Here is a 25,244-nt window from a genome sequence, read left to right as displayed (position 1 = left end):
AAAAAAATAATATATTTATATTAGAAATTGAACCGTCTATTGTCAAATGTCTAAGTTTATTATTTAAGGTTAAATATGTTTTTAATATTTAAATTTTAATATAAAATTATAATCCATCTTTATCTTTACGATATATTTTAATTTTTAAATTTCAGAAAATAAGTAAATATAAATATTATATTTTTTTTATGTATTAATTATTGTTTCGACATTTGACACTATTTAACTTAAATACTAAAAATGCCATTTAAACTTAAGGTATATAATTAACATATTCAATAAAAGCAGTGGCATCATTGAAAACTAACTCAATATTTCAAACAGCCAATTGTACGTTTGGATATTTTTCGTCTCCATTATTTTAATGTTTAAAACAACAAGCAAACTCAACAAGTCACAACAAAACTTCATATAAACATGTGTGGTAGTCATATCACATAGCTAACTAAGGTTCTTCTCATATATTACTTTTTGTCATACTTTTCCGAAAAATTGTTTGAATATTTGCAATATTTGAATGAGTGTTTCTGGCCGATGCATCATTGTCGTCAATAATTTTAAAATTAAGAGTGTCAAATCCATATGGATTTAATGTAATACTAAGATCTACATTAAATTTATACTATTAGGCGTAAAATAAATGACAAAGTATAAAGTAAGATTAATTAACAAAAAACAAAAGTAAAACACTACAATGTTTTTTTATCTTTGAAATAAAAAAGTTGATCGAATAAAAAATAATATATAAAATAGATATTATCAGAATTAGACTTCACCACCTTACTTTCTTGTTCATTAAGCTCATAAATTAAATTTTTCCATTGCCTTCGATCATTGTCATAAAAAGTTATATTCCATATTACAAAATAAATATATCTTATTGAATTACAATTTCTTCTCAACTCAATAAAACAAAACTTAACACTAAATTCAATAATTTAAAAACGGTCACTAAGTCATTATAACATTGCATATAAATGAAGAAAAATAATATAACATTAAATATAAATATAATTAAATATTAATAATAAATATAATGAAATATTAATAATTTTAATTAACAGTAATAATTTGCTTAGTTCACGTATAATAATTTATGAAACTAATAATATTTCCGCCTATAAAAGATCGCATTGTTACATTTTCAAAATTGAGTCAATTAAATCTTCTAATAATCACATTATTCTATTTCTAAAATTGAAAAATTTGATTGAAACTTTTATTAATAGAAAAATCAAATTACATAAAATAAATGAATAAATAAATAGGACGGATAAAAATAAAAGGTAATGGAGTCATAAAACTACATAACATACATCCAAAATGTATTCATGTGCATGTTCACAAACCACTTAGTTATTTACATACAATCACGTATGTAGAACAATTTCATGAATAATGACGATTCATATACCCAAACAAATGCTTATCATAGAATGCTACGTAAGAAATCACAGCATATCATAGTTCAGTGATGCAATGAACCAAATAACTGATATAGGTAGTACAAAAACAAAATTTTTCATCAAAATCTAGTGTCACCCTAATGTAAGCTTCAATTTTAAAATATATACACCACTCCACATTTGCTCTCAGTGGTAAGCATTTCAAACGCTTACTTTTAATAGAAATGAAGATTCAAGATCTTTCAACTCAAAATCCAGTTGTTTCGTCTGGAACATAGAAATCAAATCTAACATCAACAGAACCGGAACTCTCTCCAGTGTCCTTATACTCAACATTTGTTATTGTCCCAAATTCATCCATATCTTGATATTCTGGCTTAACTCGCCGTACAGGCACAGTGACAGAGTAAATAGTTCCAAGATCTGTGTCAGCAGAGACACTCAGCTGAACTTTATCCTGTGATTCTATTTCCACAAAGTCAGATAGAGCACGCACAACATTGCTGACAATTTTTCGCTTTGCCTCATCACTTACTGCACACCGATCAGAAAACAAAATCATCTTCAAGCGTTGCTTAGCAATTCTAGCATTAGAGTTTTTTCTAGATGTTGCCGATGGGAAAATTATCTTCCAAGCCAAATTTAATCGCTCAAAGAAGTTCATTTTGACAGCGTCAAGGAGAAAATTTTCAGCTTCTTGACTAACTGAATTTGAGGTGAATTTAGGACCTCCAAGGATTGCAGCAACTGGCTTGCAGGACCCACGAATATTGCATCGTACAATTGTCAGGCAAGGGCATTTTGGGGTGAATTCAGAGATGTTGCATGCTCCATTCAAGAATCGATGAAAGTCTACCTATTAGACAGAAAATTTGAAACATTATCGAGAAGGCATTTTCATTGCTTTCAAAATCTTGATATAATATTAAGGTTAATGTGAGCATTTATCAACATACAAAATTCAAGAATAGAAAATAGAAAATAGAAAATCAAAGAGCATTTATCAACATACGAGCACCTCAAATCTGAATAAAGACATCTAATCAAATAGAAAATCAAAGAGCTTTTTGTTGAACCTTTCCCCACACAATAAAAAATTCAGAAAACATAAATGCACCACCAGAATCTCTAATCATACTGAAACCCTCCAACTGAGTCGCAAAATATATTCTACAATGTCTAACGCAAGTAACTTACCATTACCAACAATATGTTATACATATTTTCAATCAATGAAAAATGATGCAAACATAATGATGCTTCCTCTAATACTTTGGTCTAGAGGGCCATGAAATGGAGTTGCAACTTAAGAATGCAGGCTACCATATCTACTTAGAGCCTAATAAGATCTTTTATAGCATTCAACTAACCACAGAGAGACAAAATAGCATATAATCCAACACTTTCCATGGATTTCCATCATATGAAAAACACCTATAGTATTATTTGGTTTAGAACCACAAGTACCTTCTACGGGAGACAATCCTGTGTAGGTAGAGAACATACATAGCACATTATTCTAGTGATATTATTATATAATCAAGGCTCAATGTTGTCAAAACTGATATCTTCCTCAAGTTTGGAAACAGAGTGTAAGATCATAAAACAAGTGATCATAACACAAATTGTAAGACCATACCAAAAACATAAATATAAACTATAAAATAAAAAGGACGATAATGTAACTAATTGATACATGTAAACTACAACTAAAATTAAAGTAAATTTATTTATTTATTTATTGTTATTGTACTATAAATATTTTAATTTATTTCTATTTGGCAGTAGAAAAAAACATAGAACAGCATACAGAAGCGCAGAAAAGCCATTCCAAAAGAAGGAGATGTTGTATTTCAAAAAAAAAGCCAAAAGAAGCCCAATCCACGGGTTTCAAAACCAAAAACAAAAAAAAAACAAAATACTTCAGCCAAGTTATACTACAACAGTAGAGAGTCTTAGTGAGGAGAGATAGAGTGATTCAAAGAGGTTGAGTAGAGGGGGATTTAGGGATTAAAAGGAAGATTGTGTGATTCAAGAAGGTCAAGCCACCAGACAGGCTGCCAACACTAGAGGGAGAGAATAGAGAAAGTGGTAGACCCGAGTGTCACAACGTGAACAACCTTGGGAGAACCATACCACAAAAGTCCATGATTGTAGTTGGAGAACTTGAGGTCTTACAAACCCCAGAACACGGTCCCATAATTCCGATATGGCACACATGTTCCGTTCCATGCAAATGGATCCTAACATAAATGTTTGCAGGTTTGAAGCTCAAGAAAATTCGCCAACTTCGCAAACAATCCCGTCAATCCTGCTCCGATCACACACACTAGCGACCGGAAACAAGCACATAATAGGCTGAATAGTCATAGGATCTGAATCTTTACAAGGGTCAAAAATCGAACCTAAGCCCATACTTAACAGAAATTAGACATACACCACCTAAGCAATCACCACTCTAGAGTAAGATTTTCATTTTCTACCAGACATGCCACCAAACCATCCATCATATCATGCCAAATTGCCAAATGACACTAAATGCATACATAAAACAAAATTGATGTACTCGGAAAAAGGGTCACATCAGTTTCTTTAAGGCTGCTATTGTATCGTAAAATGGTAACCGTATTTTTCTTTGTTTCTGTTTTGAATGCTTCACGTTTGACACTCCACTGAGTACAACATTATAAAACACCGCAATTTTATAAAAACCCTAATCGGATTGTGGAACCCTCAAACGGTGCGGTTTGCGGGTAATTAAGTGTTGAATTCAGCATGAGTGGAATTGGAATGAGAATGCATGCATGTTGTGACAGAGAATGAGAAGCATTCGTGAGAAGATAAGAGGGAAATAGAGAGATGAAAAAATGAAACCTTAGGAGAAGGGACGAAAGCGGTTCGAAGTGGAGGTGAGTGGGAGTGGGAGCGATAGAGAGGAAGAGTGGCAGAGACTCGCAGATCGCCGGAAATCGCCATTGTTGAGAGCTTCGTAGTGTGCTCCGAGAAACGGAACTTCGATGTTATCAGTCACAATCTTCAATTTGCCAGTTATTATCACGCCCCAATTACGTCGTCGTTTCGTTCGCCTTTCTTTTCTATATTCCTTTTTCTTTTTCAATAATTCCTTTTTTCTTTTCAGAAGAGAATTTGAGTGTATGAAAATGAGAATTGTGGCAAAAAAATAGATAGCAGAGATGAATTAAAAGGCTAAATATGTAATCAAAGAAAGAGCAAAAGAATAAGAAGAAAAAATATTGTTTTAACTTTGCAATAATATAGTAGGTTTCATCGTTATTTTTTTCACACATTGTTTTCTCACTTCATTTTCATTTCTTTTTTTGTTTTTTTTACAATCATGCATCTCCTCATGATGTAATGATGTATGTAAGGTCCAATAAAACCCTTTACTCATTTCTGCTCCCTTATTTTAAAGGTTGCCCTACAACAGTTGGGTCTAAAGGCTGGTTCATAGGATAAAAGTATTTCGTGTTGCCCTAATTCACACTTCTACTCATTTTTCAGAAACCTAGAGTTGTTGCCGTCTCGCTCCGCTGCCGTAAAGAGCTCTGCTAGGGTTTTGTTTTAGACCTCCTTCGAACTAACTCGCACCAGCTCCTATTCCACGTAAGTTGCCCTCAGTCCGTGTTCCCTCTTTGCATGGTCTATGTTCCTTGTTTATAGTTAGGGTTTGGTGATGACTCGCCCTTTTCTCTGTTTTACTGTTCGTTCCAGCTTGTTGACCATCCTAGGGACAGTTTTGCTCACTGTGTGTGTGTCGAAGCGTTCCGCTAGCTTATTTTCCAAGTAGGGAACCTAAGACCTTGCTCATATGTTTCGTTTTCCTCACTGTTTGGCTGTTGTTTCGAGTTTGTATGGTTGATGTGATGCTATGTTGGTTTTGAACGCATAAATCTCTTGTTTGGGCTGGTGTGAGGGACTGTTGCAGGAAAACAGAGGCGAGACCTGCTAATCTCACCCAAGCGAGCCAGTCTCGCCCAGGCGGGGCAAACAGGGACTCGCCCAAACCCTATTGCGCGAAAGGTCGCACAGGCGACCATCTAATTATTTTGAGCGAGCGAGTATCTCGCCCAGGCGAGAGGGGTCTCGCCTAAGTGAGATCCCGCGTTGATTTTCTGTTTCCCTTCTCGAGCCTTCGCCTAGGCGAAGGGGGCTCGCCTGAGCAAGGCCTTTCAGCCTGAGCGAGGGGCTGGACGAGGCAAGGTGTTGTTTGGTTGTTTGATCTCTCTTGAATGATTGGTTTTTGTTGAGTATGATTTGTTATGATGTGATATATATATAGATATATATATGTGTGTGTGTGTGTGTGTGTGTGTGTGATGGATCGCTATGTATGCATGACGTAATTCATGAGTGGTACATGATGGATATTGTGGGGACTTGGCATGTGAAATGAATGAGTGGGTTGGAATTAACGAGGCATGGTATTGATATGGGATGAGGCCCTATACTCATGGTGTGGTAATGACTAGTGGTATGGATTCAACATGTAATATGAATGAGTACTTATTTCAGGGGTTGGTATGGAATTTGTGATCATGATTGGTTGTTCTCTGATTGTTGATTTTTGATAGTTAGTCTGTGTTAGTGTGTAATTCCTTGGAGTCTCTAGGTGAGACCTCCGGGGTTGCGCTTCAGTTAGTGATCGGGACGTAATTCCATGACCCATGTTAGTGGCCCATGGTGGTGCCCCATATGTATAACTAGGTAAGGATTCAAGGTAAGGATTGCATCCTGACGCTCTAAGGAGCCAGTTAGTCTCACTTAGAGCGGACTGACTCATGTGGTGAGAGTAGCAGGAGGCATGAAATTCATTAAGGGCTAACCTTGTGGTGAGGGAAATTGATTCATCGTAACACTTGTAACACATAGCTCGGGGGTGAGCATAGGTATTCCACCACAAGTGCAAGCATCTGCTGAATCCGACCAGGCTATACATATCCGGATGAGTCAAGTCGAGTCGTAGTGTATTGCCTAACGAGTCATAACATGCTTGGTTGAATTGAGTGTATGATGCTGAGAAATAATATCTGATTTGATGGATGAAATCTTTTGTGCTTTAGCTTACCCTACTTTTGCTGTTGTGTGTTTTGCGGTGTGGTACTCTCCCTTTGCGATGATCATCAACTTGTTAGTGTGAGCAGATGCGAGGAACACTCGTGGGCAACAGGGTGGTGATAGTTTCGCTGCGTACGCGTAGACTGGATCTTATTTCTTGATGGGTTTTCTTTAGGGCCTGGGCCCATGTATTTATTTTCTGCTTAGTACTCTACTTTAACTGTTGAACCTTTCAACTGTTTCCTGTTGGCATCTTGGTGTACCTAGTTTTGTAGGGGTGATATTAAGACCCCAGGACTGCGTTGTTATACTATCTATGCGTAGCGTTTCTTTAATTACGTTTATAAATTAAATGGGACGTTACAATGTAAGATACATCACATAACCTAAATATGATAATTAGTCTCGCTATTTATTAAAATTAGTATATTTTTAGCAAATTCAAATAATTTAAACCGAATTATATTAAAATCTTCTTGATATTATTATATAAAAATTAGGTTAAATTACCCTTTTGGTCCCTCTATTTGTCATGAAATTTCATTTTGGTCCCTCTATTTGTCATGAAATTTCATTTTAGTCCTCACATTTTTCGTTGTCTCAATTTAGTCCCCATTTTCTTAAAAATGACTCAATTTGGTTCTCACCGTTAACTTTGACCAGACGGTGTTAAAGTCAACGCCGCGTGTCAATTTCTGGTATTTTTGAATTTTTTTAATATTTTTTGAATTTTTTTTTTATTTTTTTGAATTTTTTTTTCTTTTTGACACATGTCACTTCACAGTTTTGCCACGTGTCAAAGTGACTCCCTATATTTATTTTTAGTTTCAATTTAGTCCCAATTTTTGTAAAAATGAAGCAATATTGTCCTTCCTCAAATTGACACTAAATTTACTTTCTTATAAATTTTATGGTGATATTCTTACTAAAATTAATGTTTTTATTAAATATTTCTATAAATATTTTAAATTAACTTTAAATTCTACACAAAACATTAGACTTTGATTTTGTTTTGAACTCGAAATTTAGTTCCTAAATTTATGTGTGACAAGTTATTTGATTTTTAATCTTTACCAAGTTTGTATAATATGATACACTTGATGCCTTTATATATGATGACAAAATTGTTTATTTTTGAAATTAAGTTTGGGGTTTAACTTTGTTTAATAATAAAATTAAAAAAAATTAAAAATATTTCTATAAATATTTAATAAAAATGTCAATTTTATTAAGAATATTATCATAAGTTGTATACAAAGATTAAATTGAGTCTCAATCTAAGCTGGACAATATTGCTTCATTTTTACAAAAATTGGGACTAAATTGAAACTAAAAACAAATATAGGGACCAAATTGAGTCACTTTGACACGTGGCACAATGGTGAAATGACACGTGTCAAAAATTAAAAAAATTCAAAAAAAAAATTAAAAATTCAAAAAATATTAAAAAAATTCAAAAAAATCAGAAATTGACACGTGACATTGACTTTAACACCGTCTGGTCAAAGTTAACGGTGAGGACTAAATTGAGTCATTTTTAAGAAAATGAGGACCAAATTGAGACTATGAAAAACGTGAGGACCAAAATGAAATTTCATGACAAATAGAGGGATCAAAAGGGTAATTTAACCTAAAAATTATTATTTATCTTCAATTTGAAAGAATGTTGTACTTTTGTTTGATTTTATCATTTGATTTTTATCTTAATTAGAGTCTAATTTATAAATTAATTATAATTTTTTATTCATAATAAAAATTATTTTAAATTTAAAATTATTTTAATTTATAAATTATAATTTAAATTAGTTATTATAATAATTAATTATTTTTTTAAATTTGATTGTTATTTACGGATTTTTTTAGTGTTTGATATATTTGATGTTATTTACTTTAGTTAGAACTATATTATTATTTGTGCTTGCATTTAGATTATTCGGAAGAAATTAAACAAACCTTCTAAAACTTTGTTCAAAATCAAACTTCTTAATTTCTTATACCAAATAAATTATTTAGGAACTACTATTACTCCTTTGGGTATGATACAAAGACTTAGGTTCAATATTAAATATAGGCTTAAATAGTAGTTTGGTCCTAGTTTTCGTTTGGTTTTTTCAATGTGGTTTTACTGTTGATTTGTTTTTTTCAATTTGATCCTAATATTGGTAATTTTTTTTCAATTTGGTCCTTTTCGCTAACACCGTTAAAATAGTTAACGAGTGTGAACAATAACTGCCACGTGTCATTTTTTGATTTTTTTGTTCCTTTCCAAATTGAGACAAAATTTAATTTGTATATATTAAAATGCATATTTTGGTTAAATATTTTTAATTTAGAATTAGAGTTAGTTTAAAATTAAAACGAAAAAAAGCAATAACACCATTAATTTAAAATTTTAAGAGGTTAAAAATATTTAATTTTAAACCAACTCTAATTTTAAATTAAAAATATTTAATAAAAATATGTATTTTAATAAGAATATCCATATAACATTTATATACAAATTATATTTTGTCTTTGGAGAGGAACAAAAATACTAAATTAAAAAAAAAAATTAGGACCAAATTGAAAACAAATAACGAATATTATGACCAAATTGAATATAAAAATCTAATTATGACACATGACATGATATTAGCTTGACACGTGGATTTTTTTAATTAAAAAAAATTAAAAATCACAAAAATGACACGTGGCATGATATGGGCTTCACACGTGTACATTTTTTTAAAATTAAAAAAAAATTAAAAAAATTAAAAAAAAAATCAAAAAAATTACAAAATGACACGTGACGGTTACTGTTCACATCCGTTAATTATTTTAACGGTGTTAGCGAAAAGGACCAAATTGAAAATAATTTACCAAAAGTATGACCAAATTTAAAAAAAAATCAAACAGTAGGACCACATTGAAAAAATCGAACGAAAACTAGGACCAAACTACTATTTATCCATCAACTTTCTATCAATCTACCTATATTATATATATATATATATATATATATATATATATATATATATATATATATATATATACTTTTAATAGCACTAAACTTTGTATCCCAATTTCTTCTATTAAAAAATTATCACGTGTGTTTCAATCGCTTCACAGTCAAAGCTTTAAAAAGTTATTTAATAGGATAAATTATTTTAGTGAAATTATTAAGTAATAAGCGTGTTTAGATTGTACTTAGAAGAAATATCTTTGGTTGAATGAAAATCTCATTCAACAAAAAAAACTTTATGATTTTGTTTTGAAAGCAACCCACGATTGGATCTCAATGAAATATAACAAAAAATTGTTTAACATCATTTATGACTTTCAATACAAAATGAACTTAGATTTGAGCTTCCAAACTAAAAACCAAACACACACTAATTGGCTTTGGATAAGTTATTATCTACTCGAACAAATAGTTTCAGCTAAGTTATTAATATATTATCTAGATTGATAAATCATTTCAACCAAGTTATTATCTAGTTGTATATGTCATTTTTACCAAGTTATTATTTAATTAGACCAATCATTTCAACTGAGTCATTATCTAATTACATTTTTGACTAAGTTATTAAGTTACAAATAGTCATTTTGAATCATATATTTAGTTATATCTAGTTAAATTTATTAGTTCGTTTAAAGTAGTTTATATCTATTCAGGTAATTTATTTGACCAAAGAGATGAAGTGAAGAAACAAATACAAAACTAGTTTTTATGATATTGTTGATATAGTCATTCATAAAAAAAGAAAAAAAAAAGTTATTCATTAATAAACTTTTCGTCTATTACATACTTTTGTTATATCCTTGTTTGAGCACTTCAATTAGATAATTTGTTTTGGAGGATTTTGAAATATGTATAGATACTGGCCTTATTCAGAGAAACTGGATTAGTCAAGTTGAGAATTATGTATTAGTATAAAATACATAGATTGGTTGAGAAGGATAGGTTTGTTTGAGATGGCAGAGGTGATGGTAATATAAAAAAAATTCTTTACTTATTATTAATAATTTTTATTTTATTTGAATAACTTTTTTGATTCGTTAAAATAATTTTTGTTATTTCTCAATCATTAAGTATATATGTTGATATTTGAAAAGTTTTCTTAGATCTCTAAGGTATTTTTCATCTTATCATACCCTTAATTATACATTTGTTTTTCTTTGTGCGATTTTTTTCAATAGTCTCTCAAATTGTTTCTAAGACACACATTTGTTAATTTTTTAATATTTTTATTTGTTATTTATTTTCACTGTGTAAAATACTATTTCAATATATTTTATCTAAGTATTTTTTATTTTCTAACTCATTATCAATCATATTGTAATTTTTTCACTATAATTGTATAAATAAATTTTAATTACTAAAATATAAAAATTTAATGTAATTGTCATGAATATTTTTTTATCACCATCCAATATATATTGGAGTTCAAAAAATACAAGATCTATGTCAAAATTTTATTATTATGTCTATTATTTGTTCTTTGCGTCATTTTGATCAAGTGATATATTATGTGTATAACAAAGAGATTCATTAGAATTTAAAAAATTGAAGTAAACAAACATTTAAAATATATTTTAATTTGAATATTTGTTTTTTTTTTATATTTTTTTAAAAATATTTTTAAATTTTATCAACTAGGTTTCATTAATATTTGTGAATTTAATAAATGTTTTGGTTCTCATGAAATTTTATTTGGTATTCTAATATAAAATGTAAATAATTATAATTTATTCCAAAGTATTTGATATCGAAGAAACAACCATCCTCCTAATATTGAATATTTGATAATATTATGTTTCCTTTACCATAATTTTTTATTATTTTATAAAAATTAATTAAAATTAATATTGAAGTAGTAAAAAAACAAGGGTATGGGTACAAGATTATACCCATTACCCGATGGGGATGGAGATGAGATAAAAGTTTGATACCCATTGAGCTTGGAAATGAGGATGAATGGAGATGGGTATGTGATAACGAAACTCATCCTCGTCTCGCCGCATTGCCATCCCTACTAACTAGAAATGAGGATATTGGTACACATAGACAACATGAGATTCAAGATAAGGAGATTTAAGGGATGTAATTAGGGATGTCAAAAAAATCCGTACCCGCAGGTATCTGCGGATATAACCTGCAATGGGTAGGAAATGAATATTGTAAATGGATACCCGCGAGTAACATGTATGTGTTTTTTTAATACCCGCATGTTAACGGAGCGGGTACGGGTATCATAGTATTTGTACCCGTGGATACACATACCCGCTATACTCTAATTTAAATTAAAAAAAATAAAAAAATAACATGATTAAAATATTAACATATTGATTTTGAATGGGTTATTTTTTAACAATTAGTTTTAACAAAAAAATAATTTCTTTGTAAATTGTCATTCAACACTATTTAAATGGGTTATTTGTACTTTGTTTAAAATTTATGAATGTTATGTATTTTAATTTAGGATTAAAATATGTTGTTAAATATATTTTTTTATTTTTTTGTAAATATCTGCGAATACTCGTGAATATTCGTGGATATAAAAAAATTATGCGGGTACCCGTATAACGAATACCTGACGGATATGTTTAAAATTAATAATAAAATATTTTTTTGGGCTTTTTTTCTTAAACATAATTTTATAATTAATTTCAAAGATATATATTAATACTAAAAAAAATTTTGATGCTTTTTTCTTAAATATCATTTTATAATTAATTTAATACAAAAATATTAGCAATAAAAAGTTTTTTTTTGATATTTTTTTATTGAATACCTAAAGCATATATGCTTTACTCATTTTATCCTTGAACGAGTCTTGGATGAATATTTGGGGAAAATGAAAATCACCTAGAGGCACAATTCTCAACATTATGCTATGACCATTTTGAGAAAACACTAATCAAAATAACAAGAAAACCAAGAGAAAAAAGCCCGATGCTATCATAATAGAAATAAAACTTTAATAATTTATCCCGTAGTTTATTTTCTTAGATAGCTATATAAATTAAAAACATATTATTTAAGATTTCTTGTAAGAAAAGTTTTAATTTTATTATTTCTTAAGCGATAAGTAAATCTAATTATAATTAGCTTTAGTAAAATTTAATCGTTAAATTAAAGAAAAAGAGAATCCAAACTTATAGATTGAATCGAAAATTTGAATCCACATCAAAGAAAACAAAACAAAGGGAAGTTGAAAAAATTCCTGCGTAATTACACCTATTCATTCGACAGTGCCATCAAAAGGAAAAGAAAGTAAGAGTCACCACACAAAGCAAAAGCAAAGCGAAAAACAAAACAGAAAATCATCGGAAGAAGACCCTCTTCCTCTCAGCGAATGGGTGGAAGATGGAAAACCTTCTCACTGTTCTATAAACGCTTAATCACTTCTTCATCATCTTCTTCTTCCTCTTCTTCCAAATCCCACTTTCTCTCCTTCAACCGTTCTATCTCTCTCGCCGCCGCACCTTCCGAAATACCCGACCCGGATCCAATCGGGTTAAGTGCCCCGGACATCGACCCCACCGTCAAAATCCCCGTCAAAGCTTATTTCCTCTCTACCAGGTACCCCAGTATCCTATCTTATTCAAGCTCGATACTTTCGATGGCCCCTTTTGCTATCTTGTGTTTTGTGAAAATGGGTCGTTCTCGGACGCTCGTTTCTGCGATGTTACTTATTACTTCCGCTACTGTTCCATTCAAGAGGAGAAGACCATGTTGTATGGGAGTTGAAATTTGTACTTCTTAGTTTTAATTTTTGATTTGGCTTTAGAGTTTTATGATTATTGTTTTTGTTTTAATTCATTTTGATGTGTACAATTTGCAGCTTACTTTGTTATTTGAATTTAAAAATTTATAGCTTTTATGTTTCTAGTTGGCCTATATTTTACTGTAATACTTCTGTTTAGTGTTAGATTTAGAAGACTCCGTGTGCGTTTGTGCGGGGACTGTAGTTTTGTTGCATTTATTTATCAGATTGGGATTTTGGAGTGCTTTTTTAGGTTGTTTTATTTAAGCAGTAACTTTAATGCTCGTATATGATTTATAAGATTATCAGGTTTTCTTAGAATTTTTTGTTTTTTATTTTACATTGATGCATTCCGTTTTTCCTTGTTTTCTGGGTTTGAATTGAAACCCTTTCCCCTCACATGTCTTTTTGTTGTCCTGTTTTTGTTCTCTACGATTTGGCTGTCTCAGATTCATCATTTTGGCAGTATAAATTTGAAGGGCATCCAGGCTGATAATCACAGAAACATTGTTCCTCCCTCTTCTCGCTCATCTTCAAACTATGTTGCTCTCCGCTTCTGTGACTTTAATTTGGGTTCTAATGTAAGGTTTATTACTATTTTTATTTTTCTGAAGAGCCTTTGTGTTTCTATAGAAATTAGCATGTCACTAAATAGTTCTTAAATATCTTTATTGAGTATTTACTTGTCCATCATTTTTAGGATACTAGGTTTATTATAATAATACTTTGTTGATGTTCCTCGTGGAGCTCCATGTGCATGTCGAATGTCCAGACTAGATTGGGATCATGAGCCGTGAGGGTAGATTTTTTATTAGACTCGTGTCATTGAAATTATGTGTGCATTTGAAGGTTAAGGGAAAGATAAGAGAAAATTCAAGCTACATATTCTGATTTATGTAGCTTGAGCTGCATCATAAGTAACGATATTTTGTTTATTGATGATGAGTGAATTAATTCACTGTATCATAAAGGAAAATAATGCTCCCTAGTTAAAAGAAGATTCAAGTGTTCATAATAACCATATCTGTAACTAAATTGTACAGATACATGACTGATTTAACAAATTCTGAACAACTTTAGGCGTTTGATTCAGGGACCTGGATTTCACGTGAAAGCAAGCAACTGTCAATACATGGTTGTATATCAGTATGGGTCAGCTGTCTTGTTCAATATTGAGGATCATGAAGTGGAAGATTACCTGGAATTAGTTAAGAGGCATGCATCTGGTTTACTTAGAGAGATGAGAAAAGATGGTAAGTTTCTTCAACTTGAAGTTCTTTTGAATTCTGTAGTGTATATATTTAACATGTTTTTGTTTTTGTGTGATTAGATTATGCAATAAAGGAGAAGCCATTGTTAGTTGAGGACATGCAAGGAGGTCCAGATTACATAGTTCTGAAATCGTTGGATACTGATGGTATCCGTATAATTGGAAGTGTACTGGGGCAAAGCATAGCTCTGGATTATTTTGTCTCGCAGGTTAATATTTGCCAAACATCATCTTATTCCTTGTACTTTGTTTGTCATGTGTTAACCCTGAAGAAAAAAGACAACCCTTAAAATGGCACCATTGAATATTTGACATTTGTTCTCTCTTATTATCAGGTTGATGGTTTAGTTGAAGAGTTCGCCGGCATAAACCGTGGAATGGAGAAAACTGGAACCTTCACTATGGATAAGAAGAAACTACTTCAGCTTGTTGGGAAGGCTAACTCAAATTTGGCCGATGTGATTCTTAAAGTTGGGCTCTTTGAGAGGTATTTTCGTCCTGTTTTAGGCTTTAGAAAAATATGTATATGCTGATGTAATAATATATTGAAAATTTCTGATTATAGTATGCCCTAGCCAACCTCACTTAGTTGGAAAAGACTTTTGTTGTTGTAGTATCCCAAAAGATTTCAAATATTTGGTTTCTGGATTAATTTCATCGTAGTCAACAGTTAGAAGATTTGGTTAATGTTTTATTGTGGATTTTGATTAATCAGATCCGAAATTGCTTGGAGGGATGCTAAGTATGCTCAAATATATGAGTATCTTAGGGAGGAGTATGAAGTTGCACAACGATTTGGAAACCTGGATTTCAAATTGAAATTTGTAGAGGTATTTCTGCCCATTATATTATATATCCATTTGACCCTCTATAAAGTATTAGTCATTTCATCTAAACAATGCATTTGAAAATGTTCAGAATCTGAGGCCGTTGGATCACAATAATGTGCTTAAAATTATGAACACCATCTCCCCCTGTATATTAAACATAGTATTTGAGGGTAGTTATTATGTTCAAATGATGTTTGTCGTATTAAAGCTAATTACATCGATTTGGTTGTCTGCAGCACAATATTCATTTTCTTCAAGAAGTTCTGCAGAACAGGAAATCAGATTTCTTGGAATGGTGCATTATTGGTTTATTGACTATTGAAAATGTTCTATCCTTGTATGAGATTCTTCGAGCTACAAATACAGTTTCTTAGCAAATAGTAAGAAGCTGAAGCTAGATTAGTTTGTAGTAACAACAATTCTTGCAATTTTTTACCAATGAAAATTTTGGCCTTTGCATTTAGTAAATAATTCCAAATATTCCAGACCCATTGAACTGTATTATGATATTTATTGGAAACTAATAAAAAAAAAAGGATGCAGACCCATTGAACTTTTGTTCATATACTCCATCTTTATGGTATAAATTATTTGAACTAGTTTTAACGCTAGGAACGTCTGTAAAATTGAGTGTACTTTTTCAACGTTTCAACGTTACCAAGTTAATTCTTTTAAAAATTCATCATCAAAAATATTTGAATTAAGAGACGACGGACTCGCCGATTTAATAACAAACTTTCACAAGATTAACAGTACCCATGAAATACATGTTTGAACTTGTATGGTCCATTGAAACTAGCAAAAACCAATCACGTTCAATGAGACAATGAATGACCAGATCATTAATAGAAAATAACAGAGAAGAGGTTCCTAACTTGTATACCTACAGAGTGTAAACATTTCCAAGAATATATAGACTACCTATTCCATACCAATAATAGTAATGACATAATAATAATAACAAACATTTGTAAACTCAGAATTCTGCTACTCTGACAGCATCACGAGGCGTATCATATGCATCTTTTGGCCTTGACTTCTTTACACCAGCAGTAAACCACACCTTATCAGACTTGTAACCTTCAACTGCAACACTTGTCACCTTCACCCACACAAGAACCTTCGTTTTCATTCCATCTATTGCTGAAAGCTTTCCCCTTGTAAGCACCCCTTTCACTCTGGTTGCGTATCTCACCACAGAAGAGTCCTTGAAACTCACCTCACTTGCAGATGGCAAGTACACTATCAGCTTACCCTTCGTTTCATCAAACTCATAACAGATTATGTTCTGCGGAAATAGCCCTGCCGGCAAATTGTACTCTCGGAGCAGTTCCGGTAGGCCCTTTTGCGGCTTCCCTGGGAAAAAAGGAGGGGAAGGAAAATCAGTGATTATTAGAATCAAAGTTGTTCATAAATCGATTGATTCAATGTTTTGGTACACATTCCTCCTAGTTTATCATAGTGCTGTATAAGTGCTTATTGAAACAATGAAGATTTATATGTAGGAAAATACAAGATTTAGAAATGTGAGCATAAGCATTCTGGTATACAGTCTCTCCTGGTTTATGTTTAAATTGACTAAAATAACTGGGTGAAGTAAATCTTAGTATGCATACATGAACATCCATGAACATTAAGGGTCAAAACACATTAATACCTTTCAGTTTGTTGAAGATCCACTTTGCCTTTTCTTCTACCGTATTTGAGAAGGTCTGCAAAAGATCACAATTTTTTCTTCAGCAAAAACAAGGCAGTGACATCAAAATCCACAGTAAATCCCAAGGCTAAAACACAAATCAAGCACCAAAATCTTTAAACTTTTGTGCAAACATATGTTCCTCCGATAAAAGCAAACCATGTCATTTCACTATCTGAAACCAAAGAGAATCATGATGAAGGACTAAAAACGCTGTAAAAGGTTTAAAAAAAAAATCATTCATTCCTTCATCTGCAACATACACTCCCTTTCACATTTTTCCCCTTCCTTTCTTCAAACAAAGCAAACAAGAAATAGGTTCAAAAAGAAATTCCACATTCCCAAACCCAGAAAATTTCTCTAGATGAAGTAAAAAAGGAAAACCATACCCATCATACAGACATAACCAAAGGTACAACTTTTAATGAAGAATCAAGCATCATGGGAATCTATAACCCTAAAATGGAGACAAAGAACATCAATTGACAAAGCTTCTATTTCAGATCTCTCAAACACCAAAAGGTCACAACGTTAGAACCAAACAACACTGAATAAGAAAAATAAAAAACAATGCAATGCAAGAGAAACCCAAAAAGAAAATACTTACAGAGATGTCTCCAGAGATGTTAGAGAACTCCTCCTTGGCCTTCTTGGTGATCCATGAGTTCCCCAACCCCACCTTCAAGCTGCTAACTTTAGTGAGAGCCCTCTCCATTTTGGGGTGTATAACTGTTTACGCCTCTCTTCTTTTCCCTTCCCTTCACTTTCTGGTGCAATGCATCCAAGGAGAAGAATCTGTGACTAGTTGGAGTTGGATGGAACACACAACACACCCCAAAGGAAGGAAGAGGGGAAGGTAGTGTGTGTGTGTGTGTATGTGAAAGTGGGTATCTCAAGTGATGATAAAGGTTTCACCTTTGCATCAGATTACAAGCTGAGCTGGCAAAGGGTAATACGACAAAGTACGCTGATGAACACACTGCTCAAAGCGGCGTTACGCTCCCACCTATCTCTTTCAAGTACAAATTGTTCTTTTTTTTAGTTTATTTAAAAATAAAAAAATATATATTATATTATCTGTATTGCTTAACAAATTAAGAAAATTTTCCACAAATGGTACTGTTCTAAAAAAATATTAATCAAAATCGATCCAATTTAACATTGTTTCTTAATTAACATAGTTCCCTCTTCAAGTGAGAATTCACTTTTTTGAGAGTTGAATTCCAACTTCTGTTTGGCTGGTCGGGGAACTGAATTTTGGTAGCATTTTTGTCACCTGATCAGTAAGTAGGAATTTCAATTTGATTTTTTGGAAATTTATTTTTCATATTAGAACAACTACAAAAAATCTCTTTTTCATTATTAACAACGAATTTCTTTTTAAACTTTTCAAATCTTGATTTTTAAAAAACTAAATTTCAGTAGAGTTTTTGTCACTGAAACATTCTAATAGAAGTAAAAATTCGAGTTACTAATAATCATCTTTCCGCCTTGAATAGGAAAGAATGTTTAGTTAAGAAAATAATGTTAAACTGAATCTATTTAGATTATTTTTACAATAGTGTCATTTGCGGAAAAATTTCACAAATTAAGTCTAGCGTATGTTTCCAAGAGAATTACGTTTCTTCTTAACTTGAAAAAAAAAGCATTATGGTATTTTGATTTAATTAGAACTTATACTTTTAACTGGATGAATAGAAATTTTATTTTGTTGAACATGTTCAAATAAAAGTTTGAATCAATTTAGTTTTACTAAATTTTAAAAAAAAAAATTTAAAATATAATTTTATTTTCTTAGATTTATTTTAAAAATTAAATTAATTTTTAAAAATAATTTTAACTCTTCAAATTTGTATTTAAAACTTATTTTCAAATTTAAAAGAAAAAAAATGTTTTCTTTTTAAAATTTTAAGAAACCAAAATTAAATCGCTTTTATCCCAAATTTTATAAAATAAAAACACAATTAAACAAAAAATTAGTAATATAATATTTAACTTAATTAATTATATTTTCAGTATTTAAAATTCGGAATAATTTAATTTTAGTCTCTCAAATAAAAATAAAAGGTTATTTTAGTCACTATATTTTTTCAAAAAAATCCGTTTTCAGTTTCTAGAGACAACAACATTAACTTAAACGGTTACTGACCTTGCGAGCATGTTACATGTACGTTTCCAATACATACCAATACATACGTTACCATTCTAAAAAGAGTTATGATAGATTAACAAACTTTTTAACAAAGTTTTTGACAAAATTTCCTATTCAAGTAAAAAAACATTATTTTATTATTTTATTTTAATTAAAAAATAAAAATTTAATCTGTTTTAATTCTATTTTAGAAACTTTGTTAAATTTGTCAAAAGTTTCTTTGTCAAGAGGTAATTTTCCTTTTAAAAATTATATAAGAGGTACATTTTCTTTTTTAATTTAAACAATACAAAAGTTAATTTCAATTTTCAATCACCAATAACATATTTAATTCATATATTTTTGCTAAATTTACAATAAAAAAATTGAGAATTATGATAAAAATATTCTGAAACCATTTTCATCATTTTTTAACCTTGTTATGTTTAGAATTTATGTGTGCGTATTTTTCATAATAAGTTTATAATTTCTAATCAAACATAAGTAAGTCATCAAAATTATAATATAAAATTTATGGGTTGTTAATTTGCCGCATTATATTTTTTTCCTATAAAGTATGACGATTCAAAAGAAACATATTTTATGTAGCCTTTCATTAGGGAAAATGAGTTTTTTTTTTTATTCATAGTTAATTATTGGTTTTTCCAATCACTTTTGACCCTTATGTTTGACATGTTATTAATGTTATGATAATATCTGAATTGTAAATTTGAAGCTAATTTGTGATAATAAAAATATGTGGGAAAACACATGGTGGGGTCAATAAATTTGTATTTTCCAGCTCAAAAAGGCTAATAACACCGACCATGGCACTATCATAAACCAATTCATTTTTATTCCGATCGAAGTTTCCAATTATTGAGAAGAAAAATGGTGGATAGACCACAGATCCCAACATCATTTTATAGTTCTCTCCAGCTGTTTCATGACTTTTTTAGGGTTTTGTCAAGCCTTTTGGATAACTCATTTGAAGCATCTATCTTTCTCTTTTTCATAAATTGTAGCATTATACTCAATTGATTTGATTGAAAACAAAGACAAGAACAAAATATTGAAGTGTGTTTCAACCTAATTCCATGCATTTGTTTAAGGGCAGAAGGACAAATAGGAAATGAATTGAGGTATTTGAATGATTTGAGATTAAAATTTGGTGAAACAGACACATAAGGATTGATTTATCGTATATAAAGGTATGCGATTATTAACTGAGGCAAACACTAAGCTAATGGCTATTATAACGCAATAAGAGATAAATAGAGTTTTGAATTCACGAAATCATAAAAAGAGTTATTACTTAAAAGAAATAAAAAAAAAGTTATTATTGAAAAGCTCAAAAAGAGAAGTTAGTTTATTGATACATAGAAAATATTGTGAGAAAATTACAACGAAATAAACACGAAGTTAATTTCCATTCATCCGAACCGAAAAATAATATATATATATATATATATATATATATATATATATATATAAAATATTTTACAATATATACATATTATTCTCGTAATAAATATTATACCATAATAAATATAAGGGTTAAATATATTTTTAGCCATTAAACTTTAATGTAAAATTGAAATTCGTCTTTGTTCCAAATTTTGACACAATTTGGTCTTCAAACTTTATAAATGAATGTATATAGTCTTTGTAATCTCACTGACGTTTTGGATTGACATTTAAGTTGTTTACATTGTTTGACACGTTCTAACTCAAATATAAGTCTCCAAGGCTGCTTAACACGGAAAGAAAAGTTAATACTTTTGAGTTAAAAGAACTATATTCATTTATTTTTAAAGTTTGAGACAAAAATGTATCAAAGTTTCAAACATGGACGAATTCCAATTTCATGTCCAAGTGGAATTCGTCCATGTTTAGGGACTAAAACATTTTTAACCCTAAGTATGATTATGAGCATAATATAACACGAATCATGTAACGTCCCAATTTAATAGAATAATTCTAATAAATAAAATGTCGCATGTTTATAATATAAAAATAGAGCACCGATAAAGTATATTAGAATTAACATTTTACAAATATCCATAATATACTGAATAATAGGAGCTAAGGCACAAAACATTGGCCATGAGCAGAAAGTAAACATAAGACAATTGTCTCAAAAGGATTGCTCGCAGAGCAATGAAATTAAAATAACAGTTCACAAGGAGAAAGGTTCAACAATGAGCAACAAAGAATCCAGGGAGCCTAACTAAACAACAACATTTTCGCCAACATCACGATCACCAAAAGTCTCCACGTTTGCTCACACCAAGGGTTTGGTGATCATCACAAAAAGAAAAATTAAACAGAAACACAAACACAGAGAGAAAGTGTAAGTAAGAGATAAAAATAATTTTCATCATATATGTATATAAGCAGATTTTTAAACCGGCATTTCAATAAGTACACCAGGCATGTGAAGGAAAACAATGTAAGAACCTCAAACTCAATTATCCGGATAAATATAAGAAGATTAGATTCACTGGATGCTTGCACTTATGGTGGCCTCTACTGCTCTGCAGAGCCATTGCCAATGGATTTCACCTTACTACACACAAGGTTAGTCCATAATCATCTAGGGCCATTATCCTGCCAAAGACAACCTCCTCATGCTCTCGCCATTTGAATAAGTTTGCTCTATGTGAGACTGATTGATTCTTTAGAGTTTCAGGATGCAACCTTGCTTGAATCCTTATCTGATTATATACATTACAACACCACCATGAAATCTCACCAAGAGACTCATGGAATTACGTCTAGCTCATACCATATCCATGTTCCCACACCAAGTCCACATGTTATCTCAAAACATCATAATCTCATGCCAATGCACAACCCACCAACCAATTCATAATTCATTTCATACCAAGCATATCAATATCACATAAAACATACATAGTCACATGTTCATGCTTTTAAGAGTAATTAAATCAATCCACAAGTGAAATCACATAGTTGAAACAAATCTTCCTCATTCTCACTCAAGCTAAGAGGTCTTGCTTAGGCGACAAGGTCCCCTCGCTTAAACACTTATACATACAAAAGGAGCACCAAAAATCCACAATCCTCAGATCATCCTAAAGACAACCAAATTTCAATTATCAAACAACTCTTGCTAAAGTAAACATACAACAACCACGACATAAACACAACACTCTACTTCCCATAAAACACCTAAGATTCAACTTGCTCTAATCTCATAAATGTAACACCCCAATTATGTAGGATCACCCTATTAATTAAAGTATTATAAACTAAGTATTAAGCATAATCAAACTTATTAGTATATAAAATGTATTTACAATCCTTCATAAGAAATCAACATTTTAAACATTTAAAATATATAAAATACTCGATTGACTAAGAGAATTTGTACCATACAAGAGTTATATACCTAAGCGACAACTACAGTCTAAACAAGCTCTCTTCAGTTTAACCTTTACACATCTCTCTCACTTGCACTATCTTATGTTCACGTATATCATACGATCATCATAGGAGGAAAACCATAACACAAGAGACAACAAGGTAAGCTAGAGAAATTTTAACAAGTTATATAGTGAAACACCCACCAATACAAACATTCAAATACATAGAGTCTTTACCATTCAATATTAATATAATATTCATAAGACACAAAATTCTCATACCAATCATTTCCTTGTTTTAATATTTTTAACCTTTTGAAACCACAACTATACTTTCCAATCACAATCTCAAAGGATAATAAGACCTTATCACCATCACCACTGGAAGATTATTTTTTCCCTCTTATTCATACAACATGTCCATTCACAAAATAAAACACTTAATACAACAATTGTATTGCACAAAAACTCATTCTCTATGTAATATACATTCATCATTAAAACAAAACATCTACCTTTCATTTATTACTATATTCAACATTTAAGCGATACTACAATCAATCAACATCATAATCATCAATAAAATATTATAGTTCTATCATAACATATTGTTCAACCATCTCATACTCGCTTAGCAAATTTCTTTCTTGCCCAGTGAACCCCATCTTGGAACAGGGACTGCCTAACACTACAAAAAAGTTACAAATTAGCTATAGAAAATTTCCTAGCTAATCCGTTGCTAAAATGTTCTACGACAGATTAACTACTAAATTGTTAAGGAATGTTTCCTAGCTAAATCCAGGTAGCTAATTAGAGAGGGATATAATCTCTCTCTATTCCGTAGCTAATTAGCTGCTAATCCTCTCGCTAATTAAAGTAAAAAAGTTTTATAAGTTCTAGCTAATCTGTCGCAATTTTATTCTAGCTAATTCGTAGCTAATTTGTCACAATTTTGTTGTAGCTAATTCGTAGCTAATCTATTGTAATTTTATTCTAGCTAATATGTAGCTAATTTGTCGTAATTTTGTTATCGCTAATCTGTAGCTAGTCTGTCGCAATTTTGTTTTCGCTAATCCGTAGCTAGTCTGTCGCAATTTTGTTTTCGCTAATTTGTAGCTAATTTGTTGCAATTATGTTCTCGCTAATCTGTAGCTAATTTGTCGCAATTTTTTCTCACTAATCCGTAGCTAATTTGTCGCAATTATTTTCTCGCTAATTTGTAGTTAATTTGTAGCTAATTTGTCACAATTTATTCTTGCTAATCCGCAACTAATTTGTCGCAGTTATATTAATCTTTTAGAAATATTATTTTCTTAATTGCAATTGCTTCACAATTATTCCTCTCTATTATAAATCATGCCCATAAACCTAGAGTGTCAAAACAAAGAAAAATTTGAAAAAAAAAATGAATGATTCTCTAGTGTCAAAACATCTCCAATATTTGCAATACATTGAAAAAGAAAAGTAGATAATCAATCATACAATGATCAAAGTAAATCCAAACCTAACTTTTTTATTGAAACAAACCAAATCAAGTTCTTGCCTTCGCAAAGATTGGACTTAACGATGAAGTTCCAAGTGCCACGACGTAGTGCAGTTGCAGCGGAGCAAAGTGGTGCAATTCCAACGGTGCAGTACAGTCCAGCGATGCGGTGTAGGTCTAGTGCGATGCAATGTATGGAGATGGGGTTGAGATATAGTGGGAGTTTCTATGAGACCTAAATTAAAGGTTTAGAAATAAGAGAGGTAGAGAAAGAAGAGAGGGGAGAAAGAAAAACTTTCAAAAAAACTTCACAAGCTGTAAAATTTGAAAAACTTACCAGTATTCGGTATCACACACCTCTCTCTGAATGCTTTTAGAAATTTCACAAGCTTCTGAAAATTTTAGACAACAATTTGAATAATTACCACTAAAACTAATTAAATATTAGATTATTTTAAAGTGTATAATTAAATTAAGTTAAATATTTATATTTTATAAATAAAATATTTACATACAATTTACTTTTACTTTATAATGTATCGTAAATAATTTATTTAATATTTAAAAATTTAAAAATAAATAAACATATAAAAGAAATTATACCTTAAATATAATAAATTTGTATTAATATAAATTAATTAATAATTATTTTGTTTCAATCAGTTAACATATGAAAGAAACAGCGTAAGAGATAATAAATAATTAAAAAAAATAATTAATCATTTCATTTGAGTATAATTAGTAAGAATTGTTTTAATACTTTTATAATATTTAAATGAAAAAAAAAATATTGTATTAGTCAATTGTTATTTATCATTTAAAAAATATAACAAATATAATTTATAAATAAAAAATTAACTTATATATAATAATATAGTATATTTTTATAATTTGTTAATATATTGATAACCTTTTAATTTTTTTAATAAATTTATTTTCTTTAGAATAGTTTTATTTTTTAAATATAAATTATATTTGTAGTTACCGACAAAATTCGGTCTTATTTTATTATATATTTTAATTAATTTATTAATATTTATATTTATCATTTATATTTCAATATATATAACTATATTTAAAAAATTAATTTTAAAATGTTTAAATTAAATATAATTTAAAATTATTAAAATTAAAATTAAAATTAATTTTAAATTATTTAAATTAAAATTAATTTTAAAATATTTAAATTAATATATATATATATATATATATAT

The 25,244-nt window shown here is 30.2% G+C and overlaps 3 protein-coding genes across 3 annotated transcripts; 1 reads left to right on the top strand and 2 right to left on the bottom strand.

Annotated features, from left to right (window-relative positions):
* Positions 1 to 1,411: 1,411 nt before the first annotated feature.
* On the bottom strand, positions 1,412 to 4,479 carry LOC114167067 (cell division topological specificity factor homolog, chloroplastic). Its single transcript, XM_028051997.1, has 2 exons — positions 4,281 to 4,479; positions 1,412 to 2,262 (listed from the first exon to the last, which is right to left on the bottom strand). Exons 1-2 carry the CDS (start codon positions 4,380 to 4,382, stop codon positions 1,654 to 1,656), a joined length of 711 nt encoding a protein of 236 aa, XP_027907798.1. The 5' UTR covers positions 4,383 to 4,479; the 3' UTR covers positions 1,412 to 1,653.
* Positions 4,480 to 12,696: 8,217 nt separating this feature from the next.
* LOC114170256 lies at positions 12,697 to 15,799 on the top strand. The gene is made up of 7 exons (XM_028055744.1): positions 12,697 to 13,047; positions 13,698 to 13,812; positions 14,325 to 14,484; positions 14,562 to 14,710; positions 14,837 to 14,988; positions 15,217 to 15,331; positions 15,568 to 15,799. The coding sequence occupies exons 1-7, from the start codon at positions 12,821 to 12,823 to the stop codon at positions 15,703 to 15,705; spliced, it is 1,056 nt and encodes a 351-aa protein (XP_027911545.1). The 5' UTR covers positions 12,697 to 12,820; the 3' UTR covers positions 15,706 to 15,799.
* Positions 15,800 to 16,031: 232 nt separating this feature from the next.
* Positions 16,032 to 17,916, bottom strand: LOC114169111 (uncharacterized protein At5g01610). The gene is made up of 3 exons (XM_028054136.1): positions 17,635 to 17,916; positions 16,989 to 17,043; positions 16,032 to 16,687 (listed from the first exon to the last, which is right to left on the bottom strand). Exons 1-3 carry the CDS (start codon positions 17,740 to 17,742, stop codon positions 16,308 to 16,310), a joined length of 543 nt encoding a protein of 180 aa, XP_027909937.1. The 5' UTR covers positions 17,743 to 17,916; the 3' UTR covers positions 16,032 to 16,307.
* Positions 17,917 to 25,244: the final 7,328 nt, after the last annotated feature.

The sequence above is a fragment of the Vigna unguiculata genome, chromosome 2 (genome assembly GCF_004118075.2).
Source record: "Vigna unguiculata cultivar IT97K-499-35 chromosome 2, ASM411807v1, whole genome shotgun sequence".
NCBI lineage: Eukaryota > Viridiplantae > Streptophyta > Magnoliopsida > Fabales > Fabaceae > Vigna > Vigna unguiculata.
This window is presented reverse-complemented; position numbering and strand designations above follow the sequence as displayed.

What these genes read in the sequence shown, in the direction of transcription:
- LOC114169111 (XM_028054136.1), bottom strand. Translation starts at nt 17,742, where the DNA reads ATGGAGAGGGCTCTCACTAAAGTTAGCAGCTTGAAGGTGGGGTTGGGG. An exon ending in ACATCTCTGGAGACATCTCT is followed by an intron (nt 17,044 to 17,634) that starts GTAAGTATTTTC and finishes GATCTTTTGCAG; the next exon opens with ACCTTCTCAAATACGGTAGA. An exon ending in GATCTTCAACAAACTGAAAG is followed by an intron (nt 16,688 to 16,988) that starts GTATTAATGTGT and finishes CTTTTTTCCCAG; the next exon opens with GGAAGCCGCAAAAGGGCCTA.
- LOC114170256 (XM_028055744.1), top strand. Translation starts at nt 12,821, where the DNA reads ATGGGTGGAAGATGGAAAACCTTCTCACTGTTCTATAAACGCTTAATC. An exon ending in GCTTATTTCCTCTCTACCAG is followed by an intron (nt 13,048 to 13,697) that starts GTACCCCAGTAT and finishes TCATTTTGGCAG; the next exon opens with TATAAATTTGAAGGGCATCC. An exon ending in TGGATTATTTTGTCTCGCAG is followed by an intron (nt 14,711 to 14,836) that starts GTTAATATTTGC and finishes TCTTATTATCAG; the next exon opens with GTTGATGGTTTAGTTGAAGA.
- LOC114167067 (XM_028051997.1), bottom strand. Translation starts at nt 4,382, where the DNA reads ATGGCGATTTCCGGCGATCTGCGAGTCTCTGCCACTCTTCCTCTCTAT. An exon ending in CTTTCGTCCCTTCTCCTAAG is followed by an intron (nt 2,263 to 4,280) that starts GTTTCATTTTTT and finishes TCTGTCTAATAG; the next exon opens with GTAGACTTTCATCGATTCTT.